This window comes from Mercurialis annua, linkage group LG6 (assembly GCF_937616625.2).
Source record: "Mercurialis annua linkage group LG6, ddMerAnnu1.2, whole genome shotgun sequence".
Lineage (NCBI taxonomy): Eukaryota > Viridiplantae > Streptophyta > Magnoliopsida > Malpighiales > Euphorbiaceae > Mercurialis > Mercurialis annua.
In genome coordinates, this window is record NC_065575.1 from 3,221,551 (window position 1) to 3,234,537 (window position 12,987).

Here is a 12,987-nt window from a genome sequence, read left to right on the forward strand (position 1 = left end):
ATAAATTCCAACATAATAAATATATAAATTTATACAATATAAACATTGTATCATATATATCATATAAAAAAATCCATTGCTATTATATTAGAATATATATTTGTTTTATTTTATTTTATTAGTTTGCTAAAAATATTGTTGTGAATTAGTTTTCTAAATAAATTATTATTTAAATTAAATATTAATTTGATTCCGCGCAAATGCGCGGGTTTACGACTAGTATTCACTCTAACAGGCAGAATCATACGAACACGTCGAAAAGCATGCATCAAAGTCGAGCAGAGAATAAAAACAAGCACGCGCAAATCTCAACCCCAATCTGTAATTTTCTTCCATCAAAAGTTACCTCTCTCAATTAAACCTGAGCCAACAATCAATGTAAAAAATATTAACATGTAAAACTGGTCAAATCAACTGTTGAAATAGGGATTGAACAGATTTCAAATCCCCTCCACATAGTTAAACTCATCATACCTTGCTATTGCATAATTAAACCATCCAAAAAAGTGTAATCACAATGTATACTCACTATAAAAAAAAAACATTTTCTGCAATATGAATTCAAATCAAACAACAATTACACATAAAAATCCAGATGATCCCATATGGTAAAATCAAGAATCTCTTCAAACAGACCGCAAAGAACTGAAATTTAAGCAAATCCAGATGATCCCATATTGGTAAAATCGAGAATTTTCTCGTCGCTACCGGAGAGTAACTCTGTTTATATTTGGTCATGCACAGAGCTGGAACGGTGCTTGGGAAGAGGAGAGGTGGAAAAGGAGGACATAGGAAGCGGCGGCGGAGTCATGAATCTAGAGTAAGAGGCGGTAGCGCAGAAGGAAGCAAGGGAGACCCTCGACAGTGTGAAGAAAGCTTCTGCAATTAAATTTGAAAAACAAAGGAAGAAAAGAGAAGAAGGTGCACAGTCATCATTTATTGAATTATCCTTTTACTACAACTTAAGTGACAATATACACCCTCAACTTGTAAACAGTGGCAATTAACACATAAATTAATTTTGCACGAACTTGGTGATTATGGACAATTTCCCCATTTTGGCAATTTATCCCCTTAATTTGTAAGTTAATTGTATCCTAATTGGCAATTTGTCCCCTTAACTTGTAAGTTAAATTGCCAAAATGGGCTAATTGCCCATTATCACCAAGTCCGTATATTGATTTGCCAACAAAGTTAATTTATTTGTTAATTGTCCATTGTTTATAAGTTGAAGGGGAATATTGCTACTTAAGTCCTTTTACTACTTATGCTAAAAGCAATTACATGTCATTATTTTTTTTATCAATATGACTATTTTTCCCCACTCTCATTTAACGAAGAGTGCGGTACACTTGCCATTTTTCATGCATATAAAGGTGTAATAATTGTAATTTATCAAGTATAGGGATCTGAACGTGAACAACTTTGGAATAGATAGGGACTTCTTGATAGGTGTAAAATTACACCTATTTTACTTGTCTATTTTGAGTTATTAATGCCATGTTAGTGTCCATTGAAAGTGTTCTATTGCTCATTTTCATGTCGAAGTGTTTCAGGTACATATTGGCGAGAATCGGGCAAAGTGGAGCGTATTTGGAGCGATCAAAGTCAGAAGGAGCAGAATTCCCCAAGCCAGTCATGGTTTCGGACGAAACGGGGTGTGTTTCGGACGAAACACTCCAAAAATAAGCCTGTTTCGGACGAAACAGTCTCTGTTTCGGACGAAACAAGGCCTGCACTCATCCAGGAGATTTCTATCTCAGGCCATTTCGGACGGAACAAGCCAACTTCTGACATAAACGCATTTTTAATGAAGAAACGTGGTGAAGAGCTGAAATGACATATATGGGCATCTTCTTGGTTTATTTTCATGTGTGGTTTCATTTAGACTTGTACTAGGATGTAATTTTGCACCCTTTTTGTCCTTGAACTATAAAAGGACCCCTTTATTTCCCTTTTAGGGTTATGCACTATTATTAGAATTTTGTAGCCCCCATTTTACTTTACTATTCTTAGCTTTTCAAATTACACTTGTTCTTAGTTACTTTTCAAGCTTTATTGTGGATTGAAGTTATTAATTAATAGAAGATTATTGTTCCTTTCATCTTGATTATTCTTCATTATCTATTTTATGTTTTGGGTCTTCAATTATTACAAGGTAATTAATCTCTACACCATGTTTATTCCTATTTCTTGCTTATTAGTTGTTGTTACCATGTTTGTGATTAGTAGTTAAACCCCCTTATTTAGGGGTTGTTAATGAAGTTTGATTGTGATTAGTTGACTAGGCTTTGATTTGGGGTTCAAGGTTTGTAGTGATTTGTATGCTTAATGCCTAGGATAGATTGATCTCCTAATCCTAGGTTAAAGGTTAATTAATTAGGCGAGAGTCACTTAATTTCCCGGAATTAGCAAATCACTTAATTAGGGCTTAATCACGCGAGAGCGATTTAGGACTTAATCGGTTATAGATTAGCTTCGTTATTGGATTCAATTAGTATAATCGAAATCTAATTACGCGAGAGCGATTTAGATTTCGGTGTATTAATTTAATTACACTTAGTTCTAATTGCGGACTCGAGAGAGCGGATTAGGCATTTTAGAAAGACTTGACCCGAACCATTTACCAAATCAACCCCGGTTATCTAGGAACGTTTTCAAACCTAGTTAGCAACCTCTAAACGCCTTCTACCTATTTGTTTTTCCCGTTTAATATTTTATCGTTTAGTTATTTAATTGCTTGCTTAGTAGTTAATTGTTGGTTTTATTAATTTTAAACTTTCGTAGTTATTACTTCAAATCAATTTACTTGTTGCTTTCCGAATTGAATTTTAAAATCCGCGTTCGTTCACTTTAAATCTTTTGTCCTTGTGGGTTCGACCTCGACTTGTCGAGTACTACAAGTTAGCGAGTGAAAATTCTCTAACACTTCTCGAACAAAACTCGTACAGTACAAGGGTCTTAGGATGAGTTTTGCAAATTGTAAAATATTAAAATGTTGGTGTTAATTTCAATAATTTTAAACATTTAGAGGGGGCAATGATACTCCCACGCCTCCCCCCCCCCTCCCCTCCGTCACTGTCCAAATAATCCAGGTCACAATGTGTGAAAATTATACACAAAAAATAATGATTTAAAAAATATTCTTATTTTAAAGAAATTATTTTAAAAAATTATTTTTAAAAAAAATGCAGGAGTAAAGTGCATGAGTATTTATTTGTTCTCTTAAGTTATAAGTTTAACATAAAATACATAGATACATAATAATAATTTGAGTTGGTTAAGATGAAACTAAGTGGAAGATTTTCAAGATTAAAGAGTCTTAGATGTGGGATATTAAACTCCCTGAATCACTGAGGTTGCATTGAATTGCCGAATGATCACTATACTTTCACTTGTTATAAAATGATCATTGAACTATACTTTATATTATAAAGGGGTGTCACTCATATAAAACGCAACATTTTTTCTTACATGGCAAGTCAAAATTACAAAAAGAGACATAGCTAGTTCAATGATCTTTTTGTAATAAAAAGTAAAACTCAGTGATTTTTTTTTGTAATTCATGAAAAGTTTAGTGCTCTTTTTATAACAACTTTAGCGTGAAAACGATGCGTTTTATATGGGTGACACCCTTTGTAACAAGACCATTTTATAATAAACTGAAATTTAGTGATCATTTTATAATTCAAGATAACTCTAATAAACCGGGGAGTTTAATATCTCTTCGATGTGAGTAATGGTAGGATGAGTGGTCAATTGAGAAGTTTGCAAAACTCTTGAAAATGATAACAGAAATATTGAAGATAATATTAAATAGTTGTTAAAATGGATACCTTTTACAATTTAATTAATTTTTTAAAATTTAAAAAATAAAAAAAATCGTCGCTAGTCTGTCGCTAAATTAGCGACGAGTTACAAATTCGTCGCTAAATTAGCGATGAATTTTTGAAATTCTAATTTTATGACATTTGGCCTTAAAATATTAGTGAAAGTTATGAATATAAGAATAATTCTACCTAATTTAACTATCATCATTTCTGAAATTCTAATTTTATGACATCGATTAGATACATGACAACGGGATTGGCGTTTACTTGAAAAGGGCATCTGTAACCAAAGACAAAGAAAATGGGCATGACTTTCTAAAACAGGTGGGGGAGACAATATAAATTGTGAAATTAATGGCCCTCACTTTGCTATTATTGTAATATAAATAAATTATGTTGGCTTTTCATTGTTGTTTAAAGTTGTTAATTATCTGAATAAAACAAAATTCGAACATGTTTATAAACATGGGAATTTTGTTTCTACTTGTAAGTTATTTTCCACGTTTGATAATATTATATGTATTTGATATATGATATATATGTCACCATGTATATTTAATAATTATTTATGCTTGAAGTCAACCCATGAAATCAGCGAAATTAATAAAAGAGAATTGATAAATCTAACTAATGCAACACCAACAATATTCACTTTACCAGTGATCTACTTTTTCTGGATTATTTTTTTTTGGATAAATGATAGGTGTATAAGCACATCCACTAAAGAGATGGATGGCAAAAAAAGTCAAGAATAAAAACTAGGAATTATTACAGAAAAAATCTATACTACGAAAAATATCATTCCCATTAAATGGAAATTGATGATTCCTAGCTCGAAAGTAATCCACGGCCTTGCAAATCGACAAAAACACCAAGCTCTGAATATTATCTACTTCGTTCTTGAACACTCTTTTATTTCTAGCCTTCCACAAATGCCACACGCCAAAAAACCAGATGAGTTTCCAAAGAGTACGATACCGACCATTAGTCAGAGAAGACCAAATAATAAAAAAGTTCTCTATAGAGTAGGGAGCCGCCCATGAAATATTGCATTTAAGCAAAATAATCGACCAAAATGTCCAAGCAAAATCGCAATGAAGGACAATATGGATACTCGTTTCTGTCATGTTGCATAAAGCACACAAATTCTGATCCTCCCGAAGAATTCCTCGTCGCATTAAAACGTCATTAGATGAAATACGGTCACGAGCAAGAAGCCAAATAAAGAATTGAATTCTTGGTGGTACTGTTTCTTTCCAAATATTGCAAGCCAAGTGAGGAACTCCACGTTGCAAACCTGCTGAGACTGAAGAGAGCTTGTTCACCATTGCTGCAGCAGTGAACTGTTTCCCCAAATGCCAAGAAAAAGAATCGTTTGTCTGCTGGATGATCTGAACCTGATGCAGCAGAATGAGCATAGAAGAAAGCCGGTCTTGTTCTCCAACTCGCAAACTACGTTTCCAGCTGAAGTTATGAAAAATCTGCTGTTGATTATTGAAGAACGAGCAAATTAAACCTTCCTGGTTCCTGCAAAGATGGAACAGGTCTGGAAATAAAGAACACAGCGGCTCTGAAATCCATCGGTCTCTCCAAAATCTTGTTTTGTTGCCGTTACCCACTGAAACAACAACAGAACGAGTAAAGGTCTCCCAAACATTCTGATCCTTAACATAAACTCTATATATTCCTTTCCAAATGTGGGAAAGGTGATTGATATTTGCTGTTTCAAGATCATACCAAGAAGAGAATGAAGAACTGTGAGTAACCACTGCAAACCAAAGAGAGTTGTTGTCGCCGATCATTAATTTCCAGGGCCATTTCATAAGCAAACTAATATTTTTAGACCGAAGAGGAGTTATGTTCAGGCCCCCTGAATCAAATGGAAAACAAACATCATTCCATGCTACCTTACTGAATCCTTGACGGTCCAAATTTCCGCTCCAAAGAAATCTGCGCATAATACACTCAAGAGAGGAAATCACTGCTTGAGGCATACGAAGAGAACAAAGAAAATACACCGGTAAATTGCAAAGAACTGACTTGATAAGCGTTAGTCGACCTGCAGGTGACAACAAATTACCTCGCCACGATGATAACTGGGAAGTAAAGTTAGAAACAACCGGATCCCATAATCTAACACCCACTGATCTGTCTGAAAGAGGAAGACCTAGATAAGTAATAGGGAGCGATTCCACTTTGCAGTTAAGGATTTCAGACGCTTGTGCAATAGAGGTTGAATCAATATTAATTCCAATAATTGAAGATTTTTTGTAATTAATTTTGAGTCCTGAAATCAGCTCAAAGCACCTCAAAATACGAAGCAGATTTGCAATCATTGCCAAATCATTCTGAACAAAAAGGAGTGTGTCATCCGCAAACTGCAGGATAGAAACAGGTCCAGACAAGCCATCTACACAAACCTCTGATAGCAACCCGACTTCCGAAGCTTTGGAAAAAATTGCTTTCAAATTTTCTACTGCCAAAACAAACAGCATAGGAGATATCGGATCCCCTTGACGCACACCTTTTTTCATGTAAAAATTATCTGTTGGTGAACCGTTAAGAAGAACAGATAATTGAGCAGAATCAAAAATAGAAGAAATCCAGCTAATCCATTTAGAATCAAAATTCATCCTGTGAAGAGTATTCAGGATGAAATTCCAAGAAACGGAGTCAAAAGCTTTCCTGAAATCCAACTTGATAAGGAAGACTTGTTCCCTGCGACGCTTAACTAGATGAATAATCTCAGAAGCTATCATATGGCAATCGTGTATGCTCCTCCCCTTAATGAACCCGAATTGATTTTCTGAGATGACAAAAGGAAGCACCGGAGATAATCTGTTCGCCAGAACCTTAGAAATTAGTTTAATAACCCCGTTTATTAAACTAATTGGTCTGAAATCTTTAATGTCCATAGCTCCCTGAAACTTTGGAATTAAAACTAAAAAAGCAGTATTCAAACCCACAGGAAAAGTAGCTGATCGATGAAATTCATTAAACAAATTGATGAAATCTTGTTTAAATATTTTCCACCCTTTCTTATAAAAGAAATAGTTGAAACCGTCCGGTCTCGGTGCTTTATTGCTATCACAACTCAATAACGTAGCAAAAACCTCCTCTTCTGAAAACGGAATCGACAGATTTGCTGCCTGCACATCTGAAAGCATCTGAATAGGAAGAGCCGCAGTGGAGAAATTTATTACTGGATCTTGGGCAAATAAACTCTTGTAAAAAGAATGGATTTTTTGCTTCATCAACTCGGGGCAAGAATAGATACATCCATCAATAGAAACACTCGAAATATTGTTGGTTTTCGAATGAATCGAAGCAACCGTATGAAAATATTTCGTGTTCCTGTCACCATTCATATTCCAATTAAGCCGGGATTTCTGTTGCCAGAGAGATCCGATATGCTTAGAAAGGTTATCAAACTCTGATTTAAGAGCTGCCAAAATTGACAGGTCGGGCTCCTCCAAATTCTGAAAATCAGATTTTGCGGCAAGAGCAGCAATGTCAGAGTTAACATTTACGAGTCTGAAGTCAAGATCCCCGAAGACTTATCTATTCCAGGTTTTAATAGCAGATCTGAGTTCCCGAAGCTTGATGACGAGGTTTGCAGCAGGCAGCCTAAGAGAAATGGAGGACCAAGTTGAAGCAACAAACAAGTTGAAATCTGAATGGCTCCACCAAGCATTTATCGATTTAAAAGGTTTTGCTCCCCAATTCTTAGGCAATTCTGAGTTAAACAGAATCGGGATGTGGTCAGAAAAAGATTTGGGAAGCGCCTTCAATGAGCAATTCGGCCAAGAAACAAAAGCCGACGGAGAAACAAAGCATCTGTCTATCTTAGATCTCGAGGTACTATTTTGCCACGTGAAAAATCTACCCTGAAGCGTAGACTCAACAAGATTAGAATCTGAAATAAAACTCGAGAAAGCCATCATAGAGGACGAGTAACTTTCACAGTTTAACCGCTCCGAAGGATCAAGAATATCGTTAAAGTCTCCCACCAAGATACACATATAATCCGTAGAAAGTTCAGGAAGAATATCAAGCCATAAAGCCGCACGTTCACGTGCACAGTTACTAGCATAAACAAGGATATATCTAATGCTAATGCCATGCCAAATAAAGTCTAAGCTAATCCATCTATTAGCTTTAAAAATTCTCGTTGGAGAAATTAAATTCCGATTCCAAATACAAATAATACCTCCCGAAGCACCCAACGAAGGAACAAAGCTATAGTCAAAATCAAGATTCGGCCAAAGTAAGCGAACACCAAAATCATCAAAACCTTCATTTTTAGTTTCAATCAATCCTAAAAGAGAGAGCTTTTGAGAAACAACCATAGAGCGAATAAACCGAGACTTGCGAGAAAACGATAAACCACCTCGACAATTCCAAGAAACAAAATTCAAATTTTGCGACATAAGAATAAATAATAACCTGGAAGTAAAGAAAAACAAGTCAAATTCTTGTTTCCAAATCCTTTGCAATTCCCTGAGAAAGAAGTTCAATAATTCCTGCTTCATTAACTTCTGAAAATAATCCCAACTTGAGCCCAACTGCCCAGGTAAGTTTAGCTTCCTCTTCAGCCTTTGTCTTTGCATAAATATTATCAGAACGCCTCTTGATTAAATCGTCCGGGAATGAGCTTTCTGAACTGCCTCTAATCTGAGATAAAGAGGTTAAATTTCCTGCAGCATTAATCCTCTTATTCTTCCTTCTATGTGTAATGAACCCCAAGAACTCCTTACGAGTAGAAATTCCTGGTGATATCTGGTTGTCCGACTCGTAAATAACCAAAGAATCAATAGAATTATTAGCTGCAGCGTTCGGAATTGGGCTTGCAGTAGCAACTAGACCTGGAGTTATAGAAAGCTTGTCCGACTTGTTATTATTGTCCGAAATAAAAGCAGGAGAAGAATGGCTTGTAAATCCATGAGTTTCCACAGAAAGGTTGGAAGGTATAACGAGGTCCTGTTCAGAATGAGAGCTTTTACTTCCCTGAGATTCATCCGAAGAATCTGAAATTGTATCCTCATAAATATCCTCATCCAGCATAATAGGCATATCTGATTCCGATATATGAATAGAGAATTCATTCCCATCAATCCAAACAGCGATTGATTCATTAATAAATTCCCGAGTCGTTGATATCAAAACGGAACCCGAGTCAAGTCTTTCCTTGGAGAGAACAAGAGGATGAACAGTAATAGCTTGGCCAAATCTGCTGCCAATTTGCATGAAAAAATTCGCTTCCCATGCACAAACCGGTATGCCTAGTATATTCAACCAAATAAATCTTCCTGAGCTGACACTTGAAGAATCACAGCTTTTATAAGAGTCAAAGAAATCCAAAAGCGAGGGAAAAGTGATAGTTTCAAAAACTGATTTGGCAACAGACGTCTCAAATTTTATTAGCAATTCCGATCCTCCAAGGAATGAAACTGATTCAAAGTTGACACCTTTCTGCTTCAGGTATGTCGCAGCATTCAAGATCAATTTAATATCTCTCACTCGGACAATGATTGAAGTTAAAAGATCCGAATATGAATTTTGAGAAGGAGAATAACGCATCATTGGTGTCTTCTGAATGACCTGTGCATATGATCTCTTATCTCTCAGAGAAGGATATTCAATCTTCATGTGATGGTTAATTGCAGCAGCTGGTGTGTAGGTGGGCTTCTTCGGAGATGGACGATGACTTTGAGGAAACTTGGACTCAAAAGCCCTAATTTTGTAATAGCCAATATTCACCTGATTCATTCGATATCTAACCGTAGAGAAATCTTCCTCTGGATTCGGTCGAAAAAATCCAAATCTTCTGTTCCTTACGTTCTTCTTCCTCGCTAGCGTAACTCGTCCGGCAACCCCAAACTTCAAAAAAGCTTGCTGGAGGTGGATATAATTCCAGTCATCTGGAAAGTTTTCAAAGTAAAAAACCGGCAGGGGTAGGGGAGCATCCTGGTGTTGATCAGCAGCTGGAGAGGTGGCCGGAGTGTGGTGGGTTTTGGTGGTGGTTTGGTTAGGTTTAGGGTTAGGGTTGGAGAGGGGATGGGACATCGTATCCAGGAGTTTTAAAACACAGTTCAAATTTTTACTTTCTGGATTATTTGCTGTAGAAGTTTCTTCCGCTCTGGACTATTTCAAAAAAAAGATAGGATTTGGCAATTTTTCCGATTCTAGAGTTTACCTTATTTGTTGGAATATGCCTAAAATTCTAATTTTAATTTATATTAAAATTTTAATTATTAAAATATTTAGGAGAAGAATAGTTTTGTTGTCATTGGACAATTAGGATAGATAAACAGCAGTGCGTTTTTAAGTAAATTAAAGTGTAGAAGCTTGCATTTTTGAATGGTGTGTGTACTCTATATGGTTCAGGAAAATTGATTTATTTTCTAAGGTTTGTGTATTTTTGTTATAATTATGTGCCACCCCCCGTCACTTGATTAAAATGAGTTTAAATAATGATCAAGTTAGGGTTAGGGTTTACTAAAGTTTGTGTTGGGTTAATTAGGAGTGTGAGAGTGAGAGTGAGAGTGAGAGTTAGTGGTGAGATAGGTTTAAAATATAGATTAGGATAATTACAATGTAAATTTCGTATTACTAATTGATAGGTGTGGTGGAAAAAGGGGTTAAAAGGCTTATATGGCGCCTAGAAATATCAAAAAGGACTTATAGGCTATAATAAAGATTTGGATATGGTCAATTTAATCCATCAAACTTGTAAATTTGCAATAAACTTATAAGACATTCCAATTAGTCAAATTTCTCAAACTTTTATTGTGACCCATTTGAATTTTCATGGGCTATTTGTGGTTAATTACGTTTCAATCCCTCAAGTTTGTCATTGTGCACTGATCTAGCCCGCTTGAATTCAAACATGTGGACTGTAAGATCGCCACTCGAAAAAATTTCTCTGAAAATCAGCATTGAACGCTCCTCCATTATCATATTTTACAAGTCCAAAAAATAAATGTCTGTACAAATCATAATATTTTTATAAATATTTTAGTTTATTATACTAAGCTTTAAAATAAACTTTTGTCAAAATAAATTTAAAAACATTAAAAAAATTAATTGAATTTAATTTTTTTATGTTTTTTTTACTTTTTTACTTTTTTTGGATTTTGACTCTTTTTTACTGTTGGCGTTTTTCATCAGTTTTAATATCAACATAAAATCATGTAATAAACTAACTAATTTAAAACTTTCAATATTTTTTTTACACTAGTTTTTATTTTTTTCAACATTGTTTCAATTTGATTAATTTTTTATTTTATTTTATTTTATTTCACATATATGTGATTTTTTTTGTTAATATTAAAATCAACTTAATATCAACATAATATTAACATAAGATCAATATTATAACATTATAATTGTCTTCTTCACCAATGGTAAAATCAACAAAATATCAACGAAAATCAACATAATATCAACACTGTGATATTATGGTAATTCAACACTATTATTTGTCTTCTTTCCCAATACTAACATATCATTATATAGTCTCAGTTGAATTTTTATTTTTTTAGTTTATTTGACGAAAAATATTATCTTATTTGTCAATGTTAAAATCAAGAAAATATCAACTGATATCAACACAATATCAACACGAAGTCAACATAAAATCAACAATACTATAACATTACAATAATTCAGCAATCAACCATCATCAACAAATCGTGCTGCAGAATAAAAAAACACAAAAATACAACAAAACACAAGAAAAACGCAGAAATAACAGAATTTTATTCCATAAAATCACAAAATTATTCTACATAACTTGAAATGAATATTAGATTCTCTAAAGATAATCTTTATACATGTTTAATGGTAAAAAAAACTGTAAAAATTAAATAAATTACAGATCTGAAAACGAATAAAGAAGCAAAATGATGAACTTCAGATGTGAAATCAAAATAAAAAAGCGATAATAAAAACGATAATGGTGACGACGATAGTAATAACGAACGAAGATAATGGATTCGATGGCGAGACTAAGGTAGAACGGCAGAGACAGAACGACAAAAAGGCACGAAGAACATATCTTATTTCAGAGAATGAGGAGAGAGAAAGATGAAGCGAGAGAAAATCAAATGAATTATGAGGATTTTGAATATCATGAAGGGTATTTATATTGCCGTATAATTGTAATTTTTTCTTTCATCTACATTAGTTTAGGAAGTTGATATTATGTAGTGTATAATTATAAGTGAAGATGAAATCTTGGTTATTTAGGTAAAAAGCCCAATCTGAAATTTGAATCTGGCCCAACCCATATGATGCGTGAGGGGGAATCTGTTTCTCTTCTCGGTCATCCTACGTGTGAGGAGAATGTTAAAGTAGGATAATTGCTTATTGGTTGTGTGAATAGACATGTGTTTATATATCGATTAGACCTCTATACTTGAAACCAATTAATTTTAAAATGAAATCTAACATGTTTAATTTTAATTGGATTCAATTAAATCTTAAATTCTCAACTCTTTACCGTTAACGTTCAAACAACACCGAACAATATTAATATATATCTCTTTCAAAATGTCTGGCAGCTTTTTGTTAGATTGTGGGTCCAACTCTTTCTACAAATGCTTTATTTTTATTATCCAAAAATAAAAATAAAATCCTGAAACTTTTCTTTTTATTGACATTTTATTTTACTTTTTCATTTTTCTATTATTTATACTGAGTTGGAGCATTGAAATTAACAGTTCAAAACTTCTTTCCGCCTCCTTCTGACATTCTTAGTTCTTATTTTCATATTAGTGCTTTTTCTATAGTTTTTACGTTAATAAATATATATTTTTAAATGGTATAAGCGCTGACAGCAAACTGTTAGATTGTAGGTTCGATTCCTCCCAAAAGCGTTCCCCCTTTCTCAATTATCAAAAAAAAATCTATCTTATTAGAAAAAAAATAGAATTGTGCTATGCTGAATGTGTTAGGATCTTCATAATTGTTAGCATTCTTATAAATTTATAACGTGTATAAATTATTTGTTTAAACTTTTTCATTTACAAAGTTATCATCACAAATTTACAATTTATATGAGTTTTCCATTTATATGAGTTTGTATGAGTTTTATGGTTCACATAAACTTTCTATTTTTACGAATTAACTTTTTGAATTTTTACTTTCAATTAAA

At 33.8% G+C, this 12,987-nt stretch overlaps 1 protein-coding gene and 1 long non-coding RNA gene across 2 annotated transcripts; one reads left to right on the top strand and one right to left on the bottom strand.

Annotated features, from left to right (window-relative positions):
• Nucleotides 1-400: 400 nt before the first annotated feature.
• On the top strand, nt 401-1,960 carry LOC126688098 (uncharacterized). The gene is made up of 2 exons (XR_007644186.1): nt 401-921; nt 1,557-1,960. It is a non-coding gene; the product is annotated as an uncharacterized LOC126688098 (long non-coding RNA).
• A 5,427-nt stretch (nt 1,961-7,387) lies between these two features.
• On the bottom strand, nt 7,388-8,260 carry LOC126687451 (uncharacterized). Its single transcript, XM_050382013.1, has one exon. It carries the CDS (start codon nt 8,258-8,260, stop codon nt 7,388-7,390), a length of 873 nt encoding a protein of 290 aa, XP_050237970.1.
• Nucleotides 8,261-12,987: the final 4,727 nt, after the last annotated feature.

Excerpts from the sequence above, each read along its gene's own strand:
- LOC126687451 (XM_050382013.1), bottom strand. The coding sequence starts at position 8,260 with ATGTCGCAAAATTTGAATTTTGTTTCTTGGAATTGTCGAGGTGGTTTA.